The sequence below is a fragment of the Haemaphysalis longicornis genome, unplaced genomic scaffold, assembly GCF_048455015.1.
Source record: "Haemaphysalis longicornis isolate Haplotype H1 unplaced genomic scaffold, Haemaphysalis longicornis Haplotype H1 scaffold_3, whole genome shotgun sequence".
Classification (NCBI taxonomy): Eukaryota; Metazoa; Arthropoda; class Arachnida; order Ixodida; family Ixodidae; genus Haemaphysalis; species Haemaphysalis longicornis.
Genome location: NW_027526335.1, coordinates 44290266 through 44314492, shown reverse-complemented (window position 1 = coordinate 44314492; position 24227 = coordinate 44290266). Strand labels below are relative to the sequence as shown.

Sequence of the window (24227 nt, the reverse complement as noted above, 5' to 3'; positions counted from 1 at the left end):
AAATTATGATCGTTGGACATCACCTTAGAGGGGTCTACGCTGTGACGTGTATTTCTCGTTCTGAGCAAGTGTTGCCACAATCACGGCAAATGCTGGAGTTTTTTTTTTTTTTTTTTTTTTTTAAATTTCAATTTTGGCCGACCTCCCTATGTTGGTATGGTTGGCTTGACAAACGTGCGCAGGGGTAGCTGGGCAGTCGTCGCGAGGCACGCATACGTGAGTGCTTGGCATTTTCTTGGTTTTGTTAACTGTCGGGCGGTTGCCACGAGGCCCGTGCTCACGTGCGCACGGTCGGCAATTTCTTGGTATTTTTAACCGCGGACATGAAAAATTATGATTTGCTAAAGAGCTTCGCTGTCAAAAAAGTAATACTAGTGCAACTGGCAGCTGCAGCCTGAACACCATCGCTAGCAGAGTTGCCATCTCTGCGTCGAAGAATTCAGCCGAAATGGTTCATATGTCGTCCTCTTCTGCTAAACATTGTTTTAGGAACTGCCATAGAACTCTGAGACATAATTTTATTTGCACACCCGAGACAAAAAAAGAAAAATGGAAAGAAACATGAGCTCAGCCGCAAATTATCTGTAGAGTAGTGTTTCTGAGTTTACTGCTCAATTTTCTTCTGCAGAGATCGGTGTTACTGTGCCCTTCAGAACATTGTAGCCACAGCAGTGGGATACTGTATCGCTGAAGATGCTAAGAAAAGTGACTTTTAGAAGATTATTGAAGTTCGAATGAATGCGGTAACTACAGTTTTCATATGAGGAAAACATCTGCATTGCTTATGCAACTAGATCTTGAAGAGCATGCATTTATAGTACGGGTTCAAACCCTGACGAATGTACTGCACTGTTGAAGGCGTGCAACATTGCAAGTAATCAGTACAAGTTCTTTTGCAGAAGAATAGTTTTCTGTCTAGTTGTGGTACGCTAAAGGATTGTGTCAGCATATAATAGCGTCTTCATCTTCATCAGAATTGAGATCAGCATCTTCCTTGGGGCAAAGTGAATGTGGTGAACTGTAGCTTTTCTGAGCTGAGCTTTTAGGATTCGAAAGCTTTATTACGACATTGTTCACATTTGCAGGCAAGAAGAGAGCCGCTGAAGCTTTGCAACAACTGCCAGTGAGAAAACTAAAGCCTTGTGGCTGGCTTCCAGAACAACGTTTCAGAAATGCATGCATTTTGTTGTTCAGATTTGCTAAAAACCTGCTATACTCGAATACAAGTTAAGAACAACAAAACCCTGCGGCGGCCGCTTTCTGATGGAGGCGAAGAGCAAAAACACCCGTGTGTATGAGATTTCGGCGCACGTTAAAGATCCCCAGGTGGTCAAAATTAATCCGGACCCCTCCACTACGGCGCACCTCATCGCCTGTGTTGTGTTGGCGCGTTAAACCCTACAATTAATCAATCAAGAATGGCAATGCCACAGATAGTGTATCACTCCGCCAAAACTATGGGCACGGATGTCAACATACGCGTTTTGAAAGTAGATTGGCTCGTGTCGCGTTTGAAACACTTGCAGTAATGCACTCTTTGTGCCGCGCAGAGGGATAGCCGGCTGTGGTCATAAGGCGGGGCGGGCGGCTTGCGTTGTTGCTCTGAAGTTGTACCCGAGTATAGTGGATGTTTCATAATCTTTCACGTGAATTTGCCCCTGTTAGCCATCTTACCGAATTGTTACTTGAAGAGCCTTTTTGAACTGGGCACTTGCAAGTGTTTGTGATTTTTGGCTGTGACAGGTAGTTTGGGGGTGCATTTTGTGGGGTTGTGTGAGGACGTAATTGTGCGCCGTACCTCTGTGTGGCTCACGGTGCGATCCTGCTGCTTTGCCAGGCTCGTAGCATGTACCGGCAGTGGAAAGCTCCCAAGCGGCGCAGCATTGGTTTGAAAGAGCAGTGCTCGCCGATGGACAATGTGCGCCTGGCCGACATTGAGAAGGGCCTGGAATACGTTGGCCGGTAAGCCTGTTTCTACCCTCCACTATTAGCAAGAGGCGCGTGAGGACGAGGTGCATGCTGTTAGCCTTAATGAGGAAAGAGGGGGGCAATGGCCCTCAAGCATGCTGGATGTCCTCACAGCAGTCTGGTGAAGGCAGTTTGGCTTCAGTTGTGATTCGAAGAACATGCACGGTAGAAATCTTGATGTTTTGAAGTTATTTACCTTTCTGAAGTGGGGCAGGATGTTTAAAATTGTGGCATGGCTAAACCTAATGTATCTTCATTTGGTTGCTGACCAAAAAAGGTATTTCTCGAAATGCTCGCAAGAGATATTTCCTTTCAGCAATGTTGCATTGTATTTCAACTTGGTTGTTGTTGTTTCAGTGTACCCTTAAACGCAGCGTAAGCATGTGTAGAAGAAAAGTAGATAAAGCTCCCCCGTTGTGGGTTTCGAGGCCTGAAAGGAAGTCCCACGGTTTTGCAGAAACCTTGCCAAAGACATGCGGGTTCCCTGGAGTGAGTACTGGCCCTTCCTTGGCTGCTGGTGCAACCTGGCATCAGCAGAGGGCCTGGAGAAGCTGGAGAACCACCTGCGAGTCAGGCGTCTGCAGGTGAGTGCCTCTACTCCTGCATAAGTGTCGGGATTCACCCATGGAAACAACACTTTGCTGGAAGCATTTAAAACCTGTGAAACGCACCAAACATTTGGAAGGAACTCCGCGTAACGCCTGGCATTGTCTTCCTTGCTGCTGACACAGTGGCGAAGTTTTGTTGTGGGTCACCGTTCTTTGACCGGCACCACACCTGCTGTTACATTGAGGCCACAAGTGTGTGCAGGTTGCACTAGCCCCTGTGTGAACTGCAAACGCTGTCTTGTGCTGTACGAACTGCACATTGTTAAACCGCCTACTGTGCAGGCTCATTGTTTTCTTGCTGCCTTCAGCACAGCTTATTGTCCATGCTTTTTCATCTTACCTTGGTCAATGTTTTTGTGAGGGCACTGTTTGATCACAGCACATATCGCAGTGATGCTACTGCTGCGCCAATTGCACCAAACTGCGCCCAAGTGCTTTTGCTGCTACATCCTGCTACACTTTCTCTAAATTTGGCGATTCTGTGCCCAACCTGCGCCCAAGGGTGTACCCCGACTTACAGAAACGAAACTAACTACTTGAGGTTCCCCATTGAAAGCGACATCGCGGTGCACCTGTTTACCGGACGCAATCCGAGCCAAGCCAAGGCAAACTGGCCCTTGTTGTGATAACGGCGATGGTGCGTTTTGCGGCTGGCGCCTCATCATAGGCGTTGTCAAATCTTCCCTCCTACCCGAAACCGTTGACTGTTAATTCCGGGAAGTGAGCTTCGCACCTTTTGGGCTCGCGAGATTGGCTGCCTCCATCGCGACCGTCCGCCTCACGGTCTTCGGGCTGCGATATGCGTCGTGATAAGCGTGCCGTAGTCGTGAAGCTCGGCAACAACGTCAGGCGTCGTGAAATTGCCGTACTCACTCGCCAACGCGCCCCAACAGCGTACGCGTCGACCGGGTGCTGGCGGCAGGGTGTCTAGCGACCGGGAAAACAGGGAAAAGTCGGAATTTTGTGCCACCGGGAAAAGTCAGAAAATTGTCAGGGAATTTTTTAATCAAGCAGTACCAGTCAGGGAAAACCATTCCGGGGCCTGCCCACAGTTTCAGAATAGGGGAAACCAGTGTTGCGGGCCCCCAAGAAGTTACCGAACGCAACACATTTGCGCGCGACGAAAGCGTGAACCGCATGAAACGTTTTCTGGTTTTTCTGCAAGCGAAAACGCGCCGCGCACGCCTGAGGCGTGCTGACGCCGCCGTGAAAACCACCCGCACGGTGCGTGCCGAGCGGCAGGCACAGGCAACATGGTGGCTGCACCGGCCGCAGAGTAGTGCAGTAGCTCCAACAACCGCTTCTAACCGCTCTTTAAAATGCTACTCAAGGCGCAAACGCACTTGCTTGTGCAGGAAAGGAGCCACCGCAGGCACGAAATCGTCGATGCGCCGTGAAAATACTGCGCACGAATCGCGTGTAGAAACTCGCTGTGCGGTTCACGCAGCTCGCAGCTGGCTTAGGTTGCTGGTTGCACTTGCGCAGAGGGGCGATGTAGGTGGTGCCCAAATCGTACGCACAACGCGCTTTTTTTTCCAGTGAATTTTAAAAGTCAGCGCTTTTTGGGAGCTAATCTTTAAAGAACTTCTTTCTGATGACATCAGGAGCCAGAATTACCTAATAAAAGAGGAACATGACATGGTTTATCGTGAACTGCGTGGGGCGTTTTCTGCTCTCGAAAATGCGCCGCGCATGTCACAGATGCTCTGACGCTGCCGCGGAACCGCCTGCACGCTGCGCGCGGTGCTGCCGGCAGCGGAAACATGGCGGCGGCTTCGACCGCGAAGTGGTGACGGCAGCTCGAGCGACCGCTTCTAAGTGCACTCTAAAATGCCACACAAGGCACGCACGAAGTTGCTTGTGAGGTAAAGGAGCTTTTAATGTGGGCGAAAACGGTACTATACGCCCATGCAATACCTGCCGGGGTGGTAAGCCTAAACATCTGTGGCGGGGCCATCCGGATGTCTCGAGAGCTTTGAAACTGCCGCCATGAGGCGTGCGGCTCTCCATTGGCGCAAGTCGGCAGGCTCCTCCCACTGCCTCGCGCGACGCGTGTCATTTTCTGAGCGAGGCAGAAGCTGCCGCGCCCGAATCGCGTGCAAGAACGCACCATGCAGTTCACGTTGCATGTCGAGCCAGGACAATAAAAAAAAAAGCAAAAGGTGCTCGCTGAAGCGCAACTTGAAGCTTCTATCCCGCAAGAAGAAATAAACTCTCTGAAGCCGTAACAGAAGGCAAGAAAACCTCAAACTGAACAAACAAACTGAAGTTAATCAAAGTGCATTTTGAGAATTGGGGCACTTGCAACAAATGTGTTTTTCCTTGTGATAGAATGTGTTTTGTATATGCTTTTTATATGCTTCACGGACCATTTCCACAGAATGGCGCCTGTTGTATAGTTCAGGGAATTTCAACTAAAATGGTCATGGAAAACATGGAAAAGTCAGGGAAATTGAATTAGGCAATTTTCTAGACACCCTGTGGCGGAGTTGTGCTGGAAGAAAAGTAGGCAAGAGATGAGGACGCAGGAATTGTAGTTACAGTGGAATCTGGGTGATACGAATTTCTGATAAGTCCCGACGAAATTGCATTGTTTGAAATGAAAAAAATTTCGGCTCTTACGAATGGACCTGCGGTGCCCAGCGGATGATACGAACGAGACGGCGGCGTGCCCGACTGCCGAGCGAGCAAGCTACGGCGACGTACGGGCTCTCTGCCCTCTTTGTCGCTTTCTCCAGGAATGGCCGGGCTGTTGTTTTCTGCTCACAAAAGCGTGCCGCGCACTCCACAGGCACGCTGACGCCGCCGCGAAACCACCTGCACGCTGCGCAGGGTGCGGCCGGCCGCGGAAACATGGCGGCGGTTTCGGTCGTGAAGTGGTGCGGGGCGCTCAAGAGACCGCTTCTAACCGCACTTTAAAATGCCGCTCAAAGCACACACGAAGTTTCTTGTGTGGTAAATGAGCTAATGTTACACAGTTCGCGAGGTAACATTTTAAGAGTAACGTGATAAGTCATCCAAACATGAGAAGTGCTGCGTGAGCATTTGCAACGGCCGTTGAAAGTGCCCTTGTAGCAGCGATACAAAAGCGATGGCTGATTTACCGGTGATTATTGCTGCAATGGCGGTGCACCAGCGTCACAGGCAATTTTTCATTCGGATTTTAATGGGCTACCTTGGCATTAAGGAGGTGTTTTGGTTGCTTGTGGCAAAAGTGTCGTGAAGGGGGAAGATTCAGCCTGGTGCTGCATGTTGGTTGGCAGAAATGGCTGCCCGCTGCCTTTGTAAACAATAGCGCTGCTATCGGTGGCTTGTCGTTTTAGACCCTTATGGTGGCAGCGCTGACACTGCTAAATAGTGATGCATGTGCAACACGGGGAGGAGCGTGATGTTCAGTTATGCTGTCAAAGCCGTGGTGCTACTGATGTTATTGGTCAGCGCTCCCACAATAGCCTTCCAATAGCGCTTGATTTTACATAGCATGTGCGTTGTGACGAGCAATTTTTAGTTTGTTCATAGTAAATCTGCTATTGTGTAAAAATGAGAGCTTGTTTTTTTTAGTTTTTGTTGTGCAGGCCGCTGCACAAAGTTCAATGCAGACATTATTCAGGAGACTGATGAATATGGGGACAAAATGTCTATGTTCTGGGATCTTTTAATTTTTTATTATCGTTGAAAGGCGTGCTTTTAGCGATTATCTATCAAGAATGCAATACGTGTCTTAAAATTGCTTGTATCAACACCTGCTCTGAAAGCTGGATTTGCTGCTCCAAAACGCATTTTTGCCTGCTCCAAAAGCTGCTCCAAAGCGGCCTAAGCCGGTAGCATCACTGATATCGTGCACACGCCAACACAATGAACACATGGGTGAAGCCAGCCGGATGCTGCACCCTGTCTAAGAATCCCAGCACGACCAGCAGCCAGTGCTAACACGTTGCTGGAAAGCAGCTGATGGCAATTGTTATTGTTTTTATGTTGTTCTTACTTGCTTCCCCCACCTGGGTTAATTTATTGTGGTTTAAGGGTTAAAATGCAAACTGCTACTCTAGTGCATACCAGATTGCATGTGGGGCTCTTGCTGGAAAAGCCATGGTGGCCAGATATGGCACCTTAGTTTGGGATGCTCAAAGCAAGTCACCGTGAGCAGGTGAAAGTCACAGCTGGCCAGTAAACTGCCAATATTTTGAGTACAGTAGACTCTCGATAAATGGAACTTCAAGGGACCGAAAAAATTAGTTCCATTTAACAGGAGTTTCGTTTACCGAGAGTGATGTGTGAAAGTGCAAATTTATGTGCATGCACATTCCGATAGTTTTTCAGAAAGCAAGAAAATTACAAGAGGTTTAGGCACGGAATTCACAAAGTAGATTTGGTAACAATGAGGCGCTGTGCACTATAAAATGCATCAATTATTTTTGTTTGAGTCCCAACTGCAGCTTCACAGAGGCTAGAGGCCTCAACGTCTTGAGTGCTTATGAGCCACCGAATTTGGAAGGCGACAATGTGGTAATGAAGTGCGAATAGCACCACGATGGCACGAACAAGGCGGCAGGAGCTGAGCCCTGTAACCTCGAGTTCTTGAATCGAGACCGAACGACTGGAACAAGAACTGCGCTGTTGCATTTGTCGCGTTAACATGGCTGACCACTCACCAGATGAGGCTTACAAGGCCAACGAGGCTAAAAAAAAAAAAAAAAAACATAGAGGAAGAAGAAAAAAAAAACAAACTAAATAGCTGGAACCGTAAAAAACTGATTCTCATGCCAGTGGGTTTCACAAGAAGTTCCATTTCTGATTCCGTTTACAAGGTGATGCAGAAATTTTAGTTCCGATTACCGAGAGTTTTTTTACGTTATCTGAATACAAAACCTACCAACTTACAGGCTACTGTTCCATTTAAGCGACAATTCCGTTTAAGCAATTTCCGTTTATCGAGATTCTACTGTACAGTGTAGACCGCTTATAACGTATGTCGCGGGAGCCGCAAAAATCCGCACTATAAGCGGTACCGCACTATAACCAAAACACGCGCGAATTCAACCACATCACCACCTATCTCTCAAGTCAACCTATATTTATCATCACTCAAACGCACAGCACCTAAAAACGAAGGCACGGTCTATATTTCGTATTATTTTTAACATCAGCCGCTGCTGCAGGGCAAAAGCGCAGTCTCACAAACGGCGAGCGCGGCTTTAACTTCCGTTGTGTTTGTTTTGAAAGACCGTGGCTGCGTTTTTAGCGTCTATGAACAGATGCCGCAAGACGTGATAAGAACGCCAGCGGGATTTTTTTTTTTTTTTTTTTACCCCACCTTGTGTTCACGATGCCGAAGGCGGCTGCTTATCAGCGCAACGTACTGGTGGTGGAAATCTTCGGCTTCGCGCAGCTCGAATGTTCGGAAGGGGAAAGAGCGGTGGCTTATCTGCAACAACGTTCTAAAGCGTGAACCTCGTGGTAGATTTGGTATCGCGAAAACGTGCAGTGCACGCCAGCGCGGATACAACTGCCGTGGTGTGGGCGGCGCGGTAAGAGGCGGCAACATGGCGTCGGCACTGGCCGTGAAGCGGTGCAGGCAGTTCCAGTAAGTTCCAGCGACCGCTTCTAACCGCTCGCTGAAATGCCGCACGGGGCGCAAGCGAAGATGCTCATGCAAGAAAAGAGCTAATAATGTGGCCGAAAAGTGGAATATAAACTGCCATCCACGCTGCTTGTGAAAGCGCCCATCAAAAAATACCGCGGTGGTAAGCCTAAACATCTCTGGCGCAGCTAGCCGGCTCGGAGCGCTTCGAATCTCCCGCCATTAGGTACGCGTCTCCCCATTGGTGCAAGTCTTCAGGCTCCTCCCACTGCCACGTGAAGAAGCCACCGCGAGCGCGGAATCGTCGATACGAACACGGAAAAAAAAAAAAAAAAAAAACTCGCGCAACGCAGATGTGCACGATTCGTGCGCGAAAACGGGCCATGCGGTTCACGATTAATAAAATCAACTTGCCGCGCGCGGATGGGGAGTCTGTCGCTATCTTCCGTGCATCAAGCAAGGTCAGTTGTGGTTATCAGGTACGCACGAATAAACGGTGTCTATTTTTTTTTTTATTTGGGTGTCTACGTTAAAGGAGGGCAAGGGGTGCACGCTGCGTCAGATGGCCGATTTCATCCTTTCTTTTTTCTTTTGCTACCCTAAAACGATGCCTCAGCTGCGCCGGTCGATCAGCAGACCCGCCGAAAAACCGCACTATAAACGGTATTGTGCTTCGGCCAACCGCATCTTAAGCGGTATGCTTATGCATTGAGTTCTATGGGAGGAAAACCGGTGGTCGCGAAAACCCGCGTTATATCAGGTCCCGCACTATAAGCGGTTACGTTATAAATGGTCTACACTGTACATCAATTGCAAACTAGAAGGACCGAAGGTTATACATTGGAAGGGGCCGTAAACAGGGTTCCAAAGGTTGCGATTTTACGTGCGCAGCCGTTGGAGTACTATTCAAAGAACATCCTGCTGCAAAAATGGTTTAAAAGCCATCAGTATTAGCCGAGTTATCATTCATTAAAAAGGGCCCTCAACAAGGCCTGGCGCATTTCCTCTTTCACCGCGCCTCCAAAGCACTAAGGAAGCGGTGATGTCACAGACCAGGCGCAAGACCACCTAGAGAAACAGGGTTGGTTTGAGATGCGTGCAGCCATTGGCTCCGCTTGGCGGTACGTCACGCTTCTTTTTTTTTAGCAGACGGCAGCCAAGCTCCGCCTACTACATCCACTACCGCTCAGCGGGGTCGGTCGGTGGCCGGCCCGCATCGAACGGCTCCTCGCGCCGGCTGTGCCCGCGTTGGCACATCAGTTTTATAATAGTGGAAACGAGCGTTTGAAGGCGAGATAGGGGGCTTCCAAACACAATATGCTCGCTAACGACAATAATTGAAGACAGCCACCGACGACTATAGCGGCTCGCTAGCGTTTCGGCATGCGGCGCTGTCACGGTGAACTGGTCCCACCGAGGTCTGGGAAAAGGCTTCGCATCGCCGCAGTTATCCAGACACTGCTTTGCGAGGCCGGGACTACGACGATCCCCCGCGCAATCTTTCACTGCACTATCACCCCCTTTCACGTAGTATTTGCAAACTTATTTTCAGCAATAGTCCTGCTCTGGCGGGCGGTGACAAGTTTTAGCTGCTGCGGTGTATGCCGTATCATGCATACACCGCACAGTGGGTTGCTTGTCGACCGTGCAAGCAGATGCTTGCCGCGGTCGCGCGTGTAGCGGGCGTTTGTGCCCGCAGAGATGCTCCGTGTTTTTCAGCGTTATTCATACCTTGTAAACGACGCACTATATCTACAAACTCAGCTAAGCTCGTGTAATGGATGGCGACGATCTACATTCGTCCGTGCCACCAGTGCAGGACGAATACGCTGTGCCGCCGGTGCATACGCCGTGCCGCCACTGCAGGAGCACCACACCCAACCGCGTTTCCCCCAGAGCCGGGAACGCTGATTGGCTATAGCATTTAACAGGACCCACCAATAGCGCAGCCGTACTGTTCAGAGCTTCGTGCGTCACAGGGCGCGTCGCAGGCAGTCTGTCGCACGTCAGAGTGCGGCAGTGTGGCGGCAAGGGAGTGGTAGGTGAGCAAGGAAAGAAAGAAAGGATCTTTGTTGTGTGTTTGTGCAGCCCCTGCTTTACGCAGAGGTGTAATATTTGGTATACATTGTCGTGAAGGGGTACTCTAGCGATTGCGTGATGGAAATGGCGACCTTCAGAAGCCTATTTAGGGCCCCTTTAAGCAAGGTAGTCAGTCATTTGTGGTGCTGTGTCGTAAAAAGATGTTAGTGTGTTTGTGACTGCGAGGCAAACAACCGTTGCAGGCCCTCTCGGAAAGGTGGTCCCTGGAGACTTCCACCCAGTCGCAATCCGATGAGCAACTGCCGAGCCCTATGAGCCAACTTTGTGAAGCGCTGGGTGAGCTGAAGCTGGACCTGCCTGCCGAAAAAAGCCGGGGAAATGTACGGGACAGTCACAATCACCACCTTAGCTTCAAGCCATTGGTTCCGAAGTCTCTGAATGGCAAGATCTCTTCGCCAACAGGTGAGAAAAAAATTTCCGTTGTGCAGCAGACCTCTGCAGGATGAAATGCTTTAGTTTATTTGCATCTGTTCATTGCTGGATTGCTCTGCAAGCCACAGTCCTATGCTTTGCAGACACTGTTGCCTCTGCGTGTGGTCTGGAGACGAATGTACACCTAGGCGAATCGAAATATAGCTGTGAGGATTGAAACAAATTTTAGCGTATATTACCAGCTTTGTAGACAAATGAGCTGTCCATAGGCTTCTTTTTCTTTTTTTGCATTGTCTGGCAGTAAGTTCTTTTTGTGGCACTTTTTCTTTTGCCTGCACTTCCTAATAAATAACTGAGCTAGTATTTTGCTGGGGTGGGACCTGTGTAACAAAAGTCAAGCTCGCATGGACCTGCTGCGGTATTCTTTTCATAAATAACTGACCAGAACAGGGAAAGTGTGACCCTCTCACGCATGTTGTGACAACACAGGTCACCAAGCAAGCGAACAAGTCACGAGATGAGTGGCATTCCGTAAAAGCATGTCTTTATACCTTTCCTGGAGGTTGTTGAGTATTTGCAAACCCGGTTTGCTGCAGGCAGCATCAAGTAGGGATGCAGTATCCCCAAGGCAGTCCGTGTAATGCACAGCATATGCTCAGGTGCCCTTTAAAAAAAAGAAATGCCCGAATTGTGTATCTCCAAGAGTTAACTCAAGGTTGAGGCTTCTTTCGTTTTTGTCCTTGCTTAGCCAATTGTGGCTGCAGCCCCTCGTCTGGAAGCCAGGCTGCCGAGAAAAGCTTCCCACTGGCAGCCCAGCGCTTGGCAAGGGTGCTCTTTGACTGGGCACTGGCTCACGAGAGCGGGCCCGAACCGGAGGCCGACCTCGGCTTGCAATTGGCCGACCAGGTGGGTACAACAGCCTGCGCGCTATCGCGCGCCCTCACGCTGAGTCTGTGCTCACACAAACAGGAGGCAAAACAGGTGGGGGGGGTCTGTGTGTTGGCTGGTGATCTGTAAAAGACTGTAGTCGTCGCAAAGCAACCTTGTGTGTTTTGCAGTTGTCGCAAATCATCCTTGTGTGTTTTATCACCGGACAGGGTTGAGACCAGTGTGAGAGGAAAGGGAACGGTTTGAGAAGCCCATGTTAAGAGGTGCTGCCTATTTTGTGTGCTGGTGGTAAGCTAAGTGTTTCTTAGTTTAATTCGCAACTCTTAGGAACAACACAACTTGTTGATGCTAAGTGAAGATGTTATAAGAAAGGGAAGCAGTCTTAGGGAACAGTGGTTGGAAGGAAGAACCGTGCCAGGCTTGTTTTTCATGGCTTCTTTCAGCAAGGTGCCGTCTCGTTTATTTCCTTTAAGCGCAGCCTGCACTTGGTCAGTCAGCTGCCACACATTACTTAGTGTTCTTTTAAGTTGGGCTTAGATTTTAACCAGTTTAGGGTGCATTTCATTTGTTATACATCAACACTGTCCTCTTGCGTGTTTTGTTTTCATAGAAAGCAAGAGCATCCTGTGTAGCCCAGGTGTGTAAGATTACTGACACAGGGAACTCGTTACCCTGTTTCGGTATATCTTTGCAAGCTTCAGCTGCTTCGAGTAGTACAAGAAACCCTCGTTACAACAAAGTGAATGGGGCGGCGAAAAAATTCCTGTAAATACTCCCTAAAAGCTCCGTAACTACGGCCGAATCAGCCATTGACAACCGTCTAAAGGTGGCATGATGGAACAAACCTTTATTGAGGTAGAAAATAGGCAGTAAGTGGGGTCTGTGGAATGTTTCTTCTGGGTGCCAGAGCACCTGCTAAAGTTTATGCACGGCATGAGGACATGGTCGCCACCAGTGCACTCGACCATATTTCACCATAGATGAAAGCTCTGCTGCAGCCGCATAACTGTTGGTATTTCACGTGGCTGTTTGCTTATTGGCTCTTTTCTTAACTGGCGCCACCTGGAATGAAATCTACTGTTTCAGCATCAATAGATGAGGCTGTGAAGGGAGCGTTGTTGTGCCAGAGCGCCTGGCCCAAAGGCGTTGCACGAGGCGACGCGCCGACAGCGAGGCTGAGTCACGCCTCTCCCTTTCGTCGCTGCGGCGCGGCCGAATCCTGCATCTCGAAACGCTGCGGCGCGGCCGATTCCCTCAGCGGAGAACGACCCAAACAAGGGCATGTCGCTACGCCCGGAGGCGAGGTCACGGAGACGGCGGCGGCATCGCTCTCCCTTTCCCCATTGGCGGCGCATCTGACTCACCGCTTCGCTACCATTCGTCGGAATTCAAACTTCAGGCAGCGAGAGCCCTGATTGGAGCTTTTCAAACTTCTCGGGGCCACAACGAACTTCCCGGGCTATAAAAGAAGCTCGGAGGCTCTCATCGTCGGCTTTCCTCGGCGGCTTCTCTCCGGCACCAGTCTCTTCGGAAGCACCGAGTGAAAGGGGTGCTGTCGCCTTTGTGCGAGTTATGTAACGTTTGCTTACCCTGTACATACTGTATATAAATGTTACTTCAACTCTTCGTCGGCTCGAGGACTTCGTCGCTCTGCTCCGTGCCGCGTCGATAGCGGACGGAGCAAGGCAACATCGCTACACCGGTGACTGCGCTCGGGTGGCCAGTCGCAACAGCGGAGACAGCGTCGGGATGGCTGATTCCCAACCTCGGTGACGAGCAGGAAGGCGAGTCACAACCTTGGCGACCGCCCTGGGATAGTCATTCCCAACAGTGGTACCAGCGGTGGGATCGTCATTCGCAACAGGGGTGGCAGCGGTGGGATGCTCATTCCCAACAGTGGTGGCAGCGGTGGGATGCTCATTCCCAACAGTGGTGGCAGCGGTGGGATCGTCATTCACAACAGGGGTGGCAGCGGTGGGATGCTCATTCCCAACAGCGTCTGCGTCAATCATCGGGAATGATAGAAGTTTCCTTCCACCTCTTTGCCTACGATTCTGTGCACCACTTCGTAGAGCCTGGTTGCGGCTGGCAGAGGAACCTCGACCGGCTATGACAGGGTGAAGGCACTTTGCTGGAAACGGGAACGGCCGCTTGCAAAAGGGCACCACCACACGTCCGTTGTGAGCATCACTATAAGTGCGAATTCGCAACTTGCTAGTTCGCTTTAACCGGACAGAGCGGGGTAATGACATGCTTAGAGTAATCCAGTCTAAAATGCACGCGTTTGACTCAGGAGCGTGGGCCACTTTGATATAAAAAATAATTCAAATAAAGCGACTTTAGTGTAACAAGGGTTTACTGTATGTTAGTATTAAAGGGGTCATGAAGGGATTTTTAAAAAAATCGCGTTTTGTGGGTATTTAGAACTTTGGACCTTTGATACACAAACTGTGTGTAGCGGTTTCGTTGCACGGTATCAGCAAATAGGTAAAAAAATGCAGTCACAGTTTCATCGAGGCTTCCCTCCTCGAGTCTTGAAGTGATGTCATGCTAAGAAGCCAGTCATAGCCCCCCCCCTTGTCTCCCCAACATGCTGGTGTCAACTCCCAGTCAAGAACACCCAGTCAGCCACTCAAACAAGTGGTGCAGGCATAAGTAACTATGTTTAATGTAAACTGGGTATTCGTAAACCGTTTACGGAGCTTCGTACTAGTCTAAACTGTCATTCTGCTAGTTGGTATTCTTGCTCAAGCTTGCTGAAGTCTGTCTCATAGCCTTTGTAAGGGGGCACATGGGTCGTTGATCAAAAACTTCATTTTTGCAGTTAGGATGATGAAATTGGGGGAAATATGTAATTTTTAATTCTGACAATAGATGTAAAGTTTGTTTTTCTGTAAAACGACTACCGTACTTACTCGCGTAATGAACGCACTCGCAAAATGAACGCATATCCCACTTTACTCGTCAAAATTGGGTTTCTTTTTTCCCCCGCGTAATAAACGCACCGCCAACTTTCCAACCACACAGTCCCACAAATGGCCGTACTGTAGCTTTCCTGCTTCACTCGCTTCCACTGATGATGACACCGCATGCAACCTAGAGCCATCTCTCGGAGTAAAAACGAACAAACACTCCGGCGCGGCATCGTGGGACAGCCAATCCCAACGACGCTCAGTCGGCTCAGTCCAGTGAGCGTCTCAGCCCTACGTTTTTTCATGATAGCGCTGTTGCTTGCTTTTCGGCTCGTCATCCACTTTTCAGTCGGCGATGGACCAAAATGTCAATTACAAGGCCAGTTTTAGGTTAAAGGTTGTGAAGGACGCGGTTGAGCATGGGAACCGTGCTGCCGGTAGACATACCGGAATTGACGAAGGGAAGCCTTGAGAAATGACGACGAATGTAGTTCAATAAATACGCTTTGTCTTTGCCACTTGTGTACGCCTATATTTACTGCGAAAGGTAGGTAACCTAATGCATTATTTTGTTTCATGGCGGCCTTCTTTCGACCTTCCTGAAAAGTTTCCAAAAAATTACCCCGCATAATAAACGCACCCCCACTCTGCGTCTGTTTTACGGCGTTCATTACGCGAGTAAATACGGTATATTCAAATTTATTTGGATTTTTAGATTTGATTTTTTGACAGCTTTTGTAAAATAACTGCTGGAGGGATGCAGCTGAACAAGTTACCATTGAACTCTGCACAAATCAAGGAGTGCAGTAAGACTAACATTATCATTTATCTGGTCTGTAGCAGAAGTTACGACGGTTTCAAATCTGGGCCTGGAAGGCAAAACTGGTTTTTCTAGTTCCCATTTTTCAGGCCCAAACTTGAAACGGTCGAAGCCTCTGCTGCAGACCAGATAGAATGATGATGTTAACCTTATTGCACACCTTGATTTGTGCAGAGTTCACTGGTAACTTGTTCAGCTGCATCCCTCCAGCAGTTCTTTTACAAAAACTGTCAAAAAATCAAATGTAAAAATCGTTATATAAATTTGAATATGGTTGTTTTATAGAAAAACAAATTTTACATCTATTGTGAGAATGAAAAACTACATATTTCCCCCCATTTTCATCATCATAACTGCAGAAATAGACTTTTTTGGTTTAAGACCAATAATGCACACAATAATACACAATAATACACACAAAGAGCATTTAATAACTCGAATGTTATTATCAGGTCACTGTTAGTTGCACTGCTGACTGGTGGCATCACATGGTTGCTTGAGATGTGCCTCAAAGCGATTATTTCAATGTCTCCTAAACTCCAGAAGCAGTGAATTGTGAAAATATTTTTGATTTATGTTTGGACCCCTTTAAGATTGAGCAGATAAAACTGGATGGAGGGATGAGAACATGACAAAGTTCAGTGGCAAGGAAGGAGAGATTGGGACAGCAGTTTAGAGGGAAGCCCTGAGGCCAGCGTGGACGTGGTCGGCCTGATGATGCTGATGACAATGATCTGCCCGCAGGTGCTTCAGGAGCTGGGCCAGCTGGAGCGGGGGCTGAGCAAGGGCCAGCTGTGGCGACTGCACCCGTGGCTGGCCCGGGAGGTGCACGCGCTGCTCCAGGACAGCCTCGAGCTGCCCGAGCGCCAGAACCTGTGCCGCGCCCTGCGCACCCAGCTGCAGCACTGGGCGCCCTCCCCGCCCTCCACCGACGACGAGGACGAGGGTGGCAGCGACCGGGGAGCGGCCGACGCGGCCTGGCGCTACCGACAGGTGTGTCCCCCTCTGCTTCTCCTTCTTCGCGCCCTCGTCTGGACAGCCGTTGTTGCCTTTCTTAGCTTCAAAAATGTGGGCTTAGGTTTAGGCTTGTGTGAATAGTGATAGTTTAGTTCGAAGTGAATAGTCCTTGGGGTCGAACACTTTCGAAGCAAATTAGAATAGCCTTCAGATATCCAAAGAACAAAACTGAACAGTTTAAAGTTGTACTATGCGAAAATTCTTTATTTCTAAGGTTACAGCGTACAGAGGCATCACAGAGAATCTTGTGATAACATATCTTATCCAGTAAAAGAAAAATTTCTGTATATAAACTAGTTGTAGAAAAAGGTGCTCCCCTTCTGCACAGATAACAACCTACAACACATACCTGTGTAAAACATCACAGAAAATCATTTGCTAACTTGGTAGCTCCTTATTGGGTTGGCACCCGTGGACACATTGGCCATGTCAATTAACACGTCCCACACGGTAGCCGAACAAGTTGTTTGAATAGCATTTCATTGTTTGAAACAGTGAAACGGGAGCCTTGACTACCATGATGAACGTGTGCACGTAAGATGGCTGCGACAATGCCTGAATATGGCTTAGCTTGTCTTGCCTCCATGTGTAGTGAAGATGTAAACCTGATGTCAGTGACACTGCGGCTTGCCTAACGAAACCGAAACTCCTGATAGTACTTGAACGCATTTTTGATATTCATTCATCCCGAATACTTTGAAATATTGTACATTTTAAATTCGGGTCAACGCGAATTCGAATACTGTAATATTCGTTCGAATATTCGAAGCGCTCAAATATTCGCACAAGCCTACTTAGGTTGGGTCGATGGGTAGGTTATAAGGTGCATCATGATGTGTCGATGTTTGCCCTACTCCTGGCTACAAGGGGGCAGTGTGTGAACTAGGTACCACTCCTTGCTGTGTGCGCAGCCGTCGTCACGGAAGAGGAGCCGTGCCCTGAAGCGCCACCTGCAGTGCATCCTACGGTGCCTGTGCGCCCTGTTGCATGCCGGCCTGGCCGAGGACTCGGAGCCCTTCCCCTGCTTCTGCTCCTGCTCCCAGAGGGAAGCCATGGGCCTGGAGGCAGCCTTCCTCCGAGACTGGTGGGTACTGCTGGGTGGGAAGGGCTGCGAACCAGTGGCACCGGGGGAGGCATCGGTGCTCATTGAGTCGTGCCAGTTTCGTCATGGGCGGGCCCTCCATATTTAGGGTTGTACCTTTCAAGTGGGGCCAGAGCTTTCAGATTTAAAAAAAAATGACTGAGAAGGCTGTATTTTGAAAGTCGTATTTTCTGCTTTTATGGTTTACGTTCTATGCATTGTCAGGGTATTTTCAATGAAAACGACTGTAAATTGGCATAAAAAAATACTATGAGTGCGAGCTTGCGAAAGAGCGGCGCATTTTGAAGCCTCATATCTCCCTAACATTGCCACTGAGTGCTCCCAAATTTTGCTCACTACGAAGCTTGTTTCTCTGTGTTCAAGGATGCCACTTCCCTCGTCAAAGGAGATACAAATACATAACAAAGAAAGGATCCACCATGTTGTCTTGGGGAAACAGCAACTACAGATCGGAACGATGCAGCTCATGACCTGACGACGCGCTGTCAGTGGACTGCTCTGTCGTTGCCCAGTTTAACCCGACTCAGCATGCACAGAGAGACTAGTTGCTGGGCCCACATGTTGCCCAACACGTTAGTGATGTCAGAACGCCTCCCATTCACATTGATACCGTTTTCCCACTGTTTCCTTATTATATATATATATTTTTTTTCCCCTCCAATCACGGGCCAGTGATCCTTCAAGAAGTGCTGGACTGCTCATGTCAGTTGGCTACTGCAGGTGAAAATTACCAAGAAGTTGACGCTTTGAAGGAAACTAAAGCCGGAATGTTGCCTTGTGCCCTGAAGGCCAATACTGTTGTAGTAGAGATACCATCAACGAGTAGTGGTTGCGTTATACAGGCGCATTTGCAACCGTGGTGCATGTCTTCAGAAGCAGCTCATGACAGGCAGCAGCAATTGACGTGAGTGACAAAACGCAAGATGAGACTGGTTGGGGAAAGCGAGCACCCATTGAGTGTGGATGAAGCTGATGAATTTTCCTTGATTCAGGGTGCGGCACTGAGCTTGTTTCTCAGCAGTGCTTTGTGTCTACGCTGTCTCCTTCTGCCAGGACTTATACTTGAGCCTTTAACAAAACGTAGACAAGCAGTGAAGGCGACTCTTAACTTGCGTGACCTGCGGTGCTGTTGCAAGGGAGTGGTTGTCACAGTGGAGTCAAAGGGGTCAGGCCTTTGAGGTCAACCTCAGAAGTGTGCAAGTGGTGAAAGCCATTGGCAAAAAGGTGTGACAGCTTGTACTGATTTTTGGCCAGTGATGAATGTTGCCCATTGAGGGCGGTGTCACAAGACCTTTCTGAAGCATTTGAAGGCCAAATGAAGGCCAGCCAGCGACACTGCTTCCACAAATGTCTCGTGAGATGCTGCTGAAGCTGAGCATAACATCTGCACAGAAACGCACCCTTCCTCCACCTCTAAAGCCCAGCACAGCATTACATACCCACAGGTCAGTGCACAAGCAGGAATTTATGCTGTTCTTGCATAGTGTTCTGTGGCTGGCACAGCCAAACCAGTGTTTGCACATGTATCATTGCACAATTTTAGAGCGCAGCTCCTAAGCGACTGCGCCTGTGGTTCCACGGTATCTCTCGCCGTTGCCCCTCAATGTAAACGAGAGAGCGAAGAGGACACCAGATAGAGAGAGAGGAGAAAGCAAGAGGAGGAGAGTATAGGATAAGCGTGAGGAGGAAAGCGGGTTGTTGTGCGAGACGTGCTCCACGGTGGTGACCTGCTACGAGATGGTGCCAAAGCAGCGCATGCCGTCATGCTTTCTCCGATAACGCAAGTGCTTCCTGAGACGAAGAAGGTGCTTCGTCTGCTGCTGCGACTGACGAGCTGCTTGAACAGGCACTCAGCGCCGCAAACGCCACAATCCAGAGGTGCGTGCTGCCAAAGCAGCATCTGTGGGCCGCCGCCAAGGAGACTGCAGTTCGCACCGTGGAGGCTTACCGTCGCTGCCCATACATATATGTCTGTCTGAAATTCTTTACTTCAACATATTTTGAAAAGTTGAAACAGCTAAACAGCTGTGCTCAAAAATCGCATTAGGTAGTATTGTAATCGCCATTAAATTTTTTTACCAGTTTTTTGTTGGTGCACTAGATATGCATTTTTCAGCATGTTGTCGAAAACCCAAACAGTACAGTCATATGGTGGGGGTAAAATACCTGTTGCAGAGGTTGGTGGTTAGGGAGCCATTTACCCCAATTTAGCGATTTTCTAGGCTCCAAAAAATTTAATGTGAAAAATATTGAAAAAGCTTCTAGGACATTCAGCTGATATTTTCATGGTTATGCCAAAGGAGCATTTCTGAAATCCCTACAAATTGGTATCGCAGTCGTCCTATGAATAAAGTTTGCATCTGAAGCCATGTCCCTGCTTCAGTGCATAGTATTGTGGAAGCTTGTAATGGTGGAAGCTTGGATCATTACTTCAGTAGGTGATAGCTTTCATTTTATGGCTGCCCCTGTCATGGGCAGCACAAATGCAGTGTCCCTCGTATTCGAGATATGAACCGAGTGTTTGCTCGACTACATACATGGCATGTGTTGCAGTAAGCAGGCTTAGAATGAGATTCCGTGGGTCCTTCATGTTCACAAGGCCAGTATTTAAACCTGTTTGCTAAGCTGTGTCGCTGCAGAAGGGCTGGAAAAAATCGTTGCTGGCTTTTCTTGTTTTTCTGGCCCTTTTTTTTTTCCAGAGATGGTTTCGAAGTGCATTGGAATCTTGGCTTCAGAAAACAGCCCAGACGACAAGACCAACAAGCCCTTCAGTGCACCCTTCCGCTTTGGAAGTTTACAAAATGGCAACTGGCGAACAGGGTGGCCTCATTACGTCCAGTGCTTTTGTATTATTGGATTTATAATAAGAAGGCTGCACCAATTTGTAGCAGATCACAAATTTGCGGCAGTGAGGCTACCGTGCTCTGATTCATTCCCTTGGAAATTTCTTTCTCCTTGCGCAGCAAAACGCAGCCTGTGGAGGAAGAGGAGGAGGAGGAGTTCTTCACTCCCCCCACCAGCCCGTGCTCCTCCACTTCGAGTGGGCCTTCCCCCGACGCACACACCCCTGACGAGGGCCCCCTGGTTTTCCTGCAAGGGTAAGAGGACACTTGACCCGTTCGACGCTCAGGCTTCTGTCTTAGCTAACGATGTGTGCCTGGTTTCCGAGCCAAACTGTGCATGTCAGAGTGTCTCTATTGTTGACCTCATCATGACCTGCATTATTTGGTCTTGCTGATCCTCACATTAGTGATGAGGATCAATGGAGACAGCGAATGAGTAGACAGTGACGCAGTAGAATGGCAGGTGTTGTCTCTTTTGAGCCAGTTACAATACTGCTCTTCAACAGGGAGGGATAATGTGCCATCCACTGTCTTGTGGTTAGTGATGAGCAGATTCTGTGGGGTGGGAAGGTTGTTGATGCAATCGCAGTCCTTGTGATGATAGCGCCATTCCATAGTTCGCAAGTTGTTGAAGATGAAGCTGCAGGGATATACGTTGTTAGGAGTTGGTAACAACACAATGTTGCGTGTGAAAGAACTGGGTGGCAACTCGAATGTGAAGACAAACTGTGAACCACTATTTTTTTTTTAGATTGAAATGACATAGAATTACACCCACAAATATCACTGAAACTGAATGAACATGCCAAAATTTTGCACAACACCACTTGGGACCTCATTGGGGACTGCCTAAATCCCTTTCCCATCACTGTTGTCTGATACCTTGACAATTTCGTTAGTCATTGGCAGTATTGACTCTTTCACTCTGAAGCTGAAGTGGGAAGCTATTTGTGCAGAATCCTGGATTTACGAGAGGACTCTTGTAAGTAGTGGTATAAGTTAGGGGGGAAGAGTAGCACCCATTCGTTGTTTGCAACCAGTTACGAGTTCAGAGAGTGGCTGCTGGCAGGGCTAGTTTGCACCCTGTTTGCGCCCGGTAAAATTGTTACAGGGCTGCAGAGTGCGAAGCTAACCTGTGAGCTGTTGCTGAAATTCTGCACTAATTTTAACCCCATCGATTGTGGGGTTGTCAAACAAATTTTGAGCATGGACAGGAATTAATTTTGAGGCTGGCACCGGTTGTGATCATGCGAGACAGTTCCATGAGCAGCCACTTTCGCGGTCGGTCAGAAAACTGCTGGCTCGAGAAAAGACTGAATACAATCCCCAATCCCGAATTCGAAAAGAGTGTCTTATAGCTGCACATCAAATGTCGGAACTTACCTGAGGGCATTAATTGAATCTCAGTCTATTGCTAATGTGCTATCAGTGCACGCTGGGCATATTACGGAGAAGGTACTTTTGTGATAGATTAAATTTATTTTTCCAGAAGATGTAGCCACGAGAAATAAAAAAGGCCAAGTGCTCATGAAGCTTGTATGAAACGGGCATACTGAAAATTTGGTGGAAGGTTATTAAGTAGCTTTTTAGTTACTTTTTATGATTATTAATTTTATTTTTCTGCCCACATAGGAATGACATTGAAACATATCAGTATTCCCCTCAAGTTTTTGTTTGGATCGAATAAGTGATTCAAAATGTTCTGTATAGCTGAGGTGTGAAAAGGAGGCACAAAGAGTTTATTTACTTGGTGGCAGTTTGTACTTATCAAGTCCCGCTTTATTGTAGAGTAAGGATAAAGAGCCACTAGGCTGGAAAGTTACCCTTTTTTTTTTCTTTTCTTTTTTGCCTTAGGTCACAGCCGACTAAATTGGATGCAGATGTGCTCAGGGCGTTGGAGCCGCACTTGCTCGACTCCGGCAGCATCGACCCCCTTCTCTACCCGTGTGTGCATCAGTGGATGCAGCTTGTCTGCTCGTACCCTGCTGAAGCTCTGTCCAGGTGAGCTCGATTTTGCTGCTTGGTGCACTCTCCAACGTTGCAAAGTGTATGAACTGCTACAGGGCAAGGAGCAACACTAATGACAAAAGTAGGCTTTGGCATTTGCCATTGTGCAGTGTTCCAGTCTGTTGTAAGATGCGTTGCTCGTATGGTTTCCTGGTGTACTTTTCTTCAGCTTGAGCTGCCGTGTTCAGCATTTGCTCCAGCTTTTTGAGTTGACGTGTGGGTCAAATTCGGTTGTCACTGTCTCTATGTTTTGATGAATGCGTGGCACAGCTTTCAGCTTGGGCGGAGTTTTGCACCATTACTTGGCCTTTGTTCTCCATCATTCATTTACTGTGTGTTTGTGCGCTCGTATGTGCGCATGTTGCGCGCGCATGCATTTCACAAGTGTGTTTTGTGTAATAGCTGAGCAGGTGGTTTGGGGCATGTTTTTAACACATACGCCAGAATAGATAACAGTGCTCTTTGACTGCATTTCTGCCTATTTCACACGTTAGTTGCAATAAAAATGAAAAGTAATTGTAGCTTCATTAGCTGTGTTATAAGAGTAAAATAATTGTGTACAGTTTTATAATGATTTCAGTCTTTGTAGGAGCTTTTAAATGTGATGGGCATTTAAAACATTTTTTTTGGTGCACTTGAGAACGTGAATATCAAACCAGAGGTTCATTTCATACATGATTGTGATAGAGCATGCCACCCACCTCATCAGCGATTACATCTTTAAAGCTTAGTTGCAGCAATAGAGGCTGTAACATGTGGTAGGCTGACAGAAAAAGTGGAGCTACAGAAACAGTTAGCACGGAAAAATGAATAGGTGAAGGCCCTGTCTGTCCATGTGCTTGCACATGCCTGAAGATGTATGGCAGGCTGTTTGCAGCCTATGACAGGATTGGATGGATACCGTATGTGATACCGGAAGAGTTCGATCTATGTTCCTGAAAAGTAGTGCTGTAACAAGCCTCCAACCACCTCCTATTTGCAGATGGGCGAGTCCGTCGGTGAATAACGCGAGACATTTAACGCACACCCCTACGGCCGACTCCCCACGTTCAAATGGAGATACCAAGGGGGAGGCATGCCGCACACCCCAGAGGGATATGTCGGGCGTAGCACTGCGTCCCAAGACCCTGTGGAGCACCGCCAACAGTCCGAGGCAGCACTTGTGACATCACGGCCTGTTGTTGCCGGTCCTTGCCTGTTTGCAGCCTCGTGCGTGTGGCGGCCCCACTGCTGCCTGAATTTTGTTGGATTTGCCAGAGTCTAGTGCCAACAACATGCTACTACTCGCGTGTGCAGCTGCGTTTGATCAAAGTGCGACGCCGGTGGCCGGGGGGGCCACTGTCGCCTGCTTTGTGCCAGTTTTGTGCCTGCCTATTGACAAACTCGTTCCTGAGTGTTGTGTAATTTATTCTCGTGGTTTTACAGTAAAGTCTTTTCAAACGTAAGGAACTTTTCCTAAGGGGTGCATAGTCTGGAGACCTTAGACAAACTGTGGACATCTCAGCACATGACCAGCCTACATCTGACCAGGTGGAGCCAGTTTCTTCAGGATGGGTGCAGTGTTTAAATGTGAATAAAAGCCTTGCGCTGTGTCACGTTTATCAGTCATGACTGCTGGGTGTGCGGCGTAGTATTTTTGCTTTGGAAAACAAAGAAATGTGCAGAAGGGAGTGTGGAGCAGAAGTGCCGATGAATTAACCGCAAGCATCACCCCGGTGAAACTGCCAGGGCCCTTGAATGACATTTAAAATTAGCCAACGCAAACACAAACCTGAGAGCATCCACAGTTCAACTCAAATGACAAGACACAGTACAAATAAGATTTCAAGAGCAGGGATAGGAGCAGCAACGCCCCTGTGTTTGCATTGACAAAAAGTTTTAACAAGTTTTTCTTTCTTTCTTTTTTGTTGATTACTAGCTGTTTGTTTTGCTGACTTCCAGTGGCGAATTGAAACGTATTGCAGTTGTTTCCAGTCCAGCTTTTAAATTAAATGGTTATTGTGGCTTGC

General features: G+C 48.3%; 1 protein-coding gene across 2 annotated transcripts in view; it reads left to right on the top strand.

The window, feature by feature from the left end:
- The window catches only part of Ankle2 (ankyrin repeat and LEM domain-containing protein 2), a 34435-nt gene extending 10209 nt beyond the window's left edge, over positions 1-24226 (top strand). For both annotated transcript variants that reach the window (XM_077703018.1, XM_077703017.1), the window contains exons 9-17: positions 1838-1962; positions 2426-2552; positions 10440-10659; positions 11378-11535; positions 15994-16242; positions 17178-17350; positions 20332-20466; positions 22066-22212; positions 23201-24226. In XM_077703018.1, the coding sequence (XP_077559144.1) occupies positions 1838-1962; positions 2426-2552; positions 10440-10659; positions 11378-11535; positions 15994-16242; positions 17178-17350; positions 20332-20466; positions 22066-22212; positions 23201-23384 (1518 nt within the window). In that variant the 3' untranslated portion in view covers positions 23385-24226. The remainder of the gene's footprint in view (positions 1-1837; positions 1963-2425; positions 2553-10439; positions 10660-11377; positions 11536-15993; positions 16243-17177; positions 17351-20331; positions 20467-22065; positions 22213-23200) is intronic.
- The last annotated feature ends 1 nt before the right edge of the window (position 24227 follows it).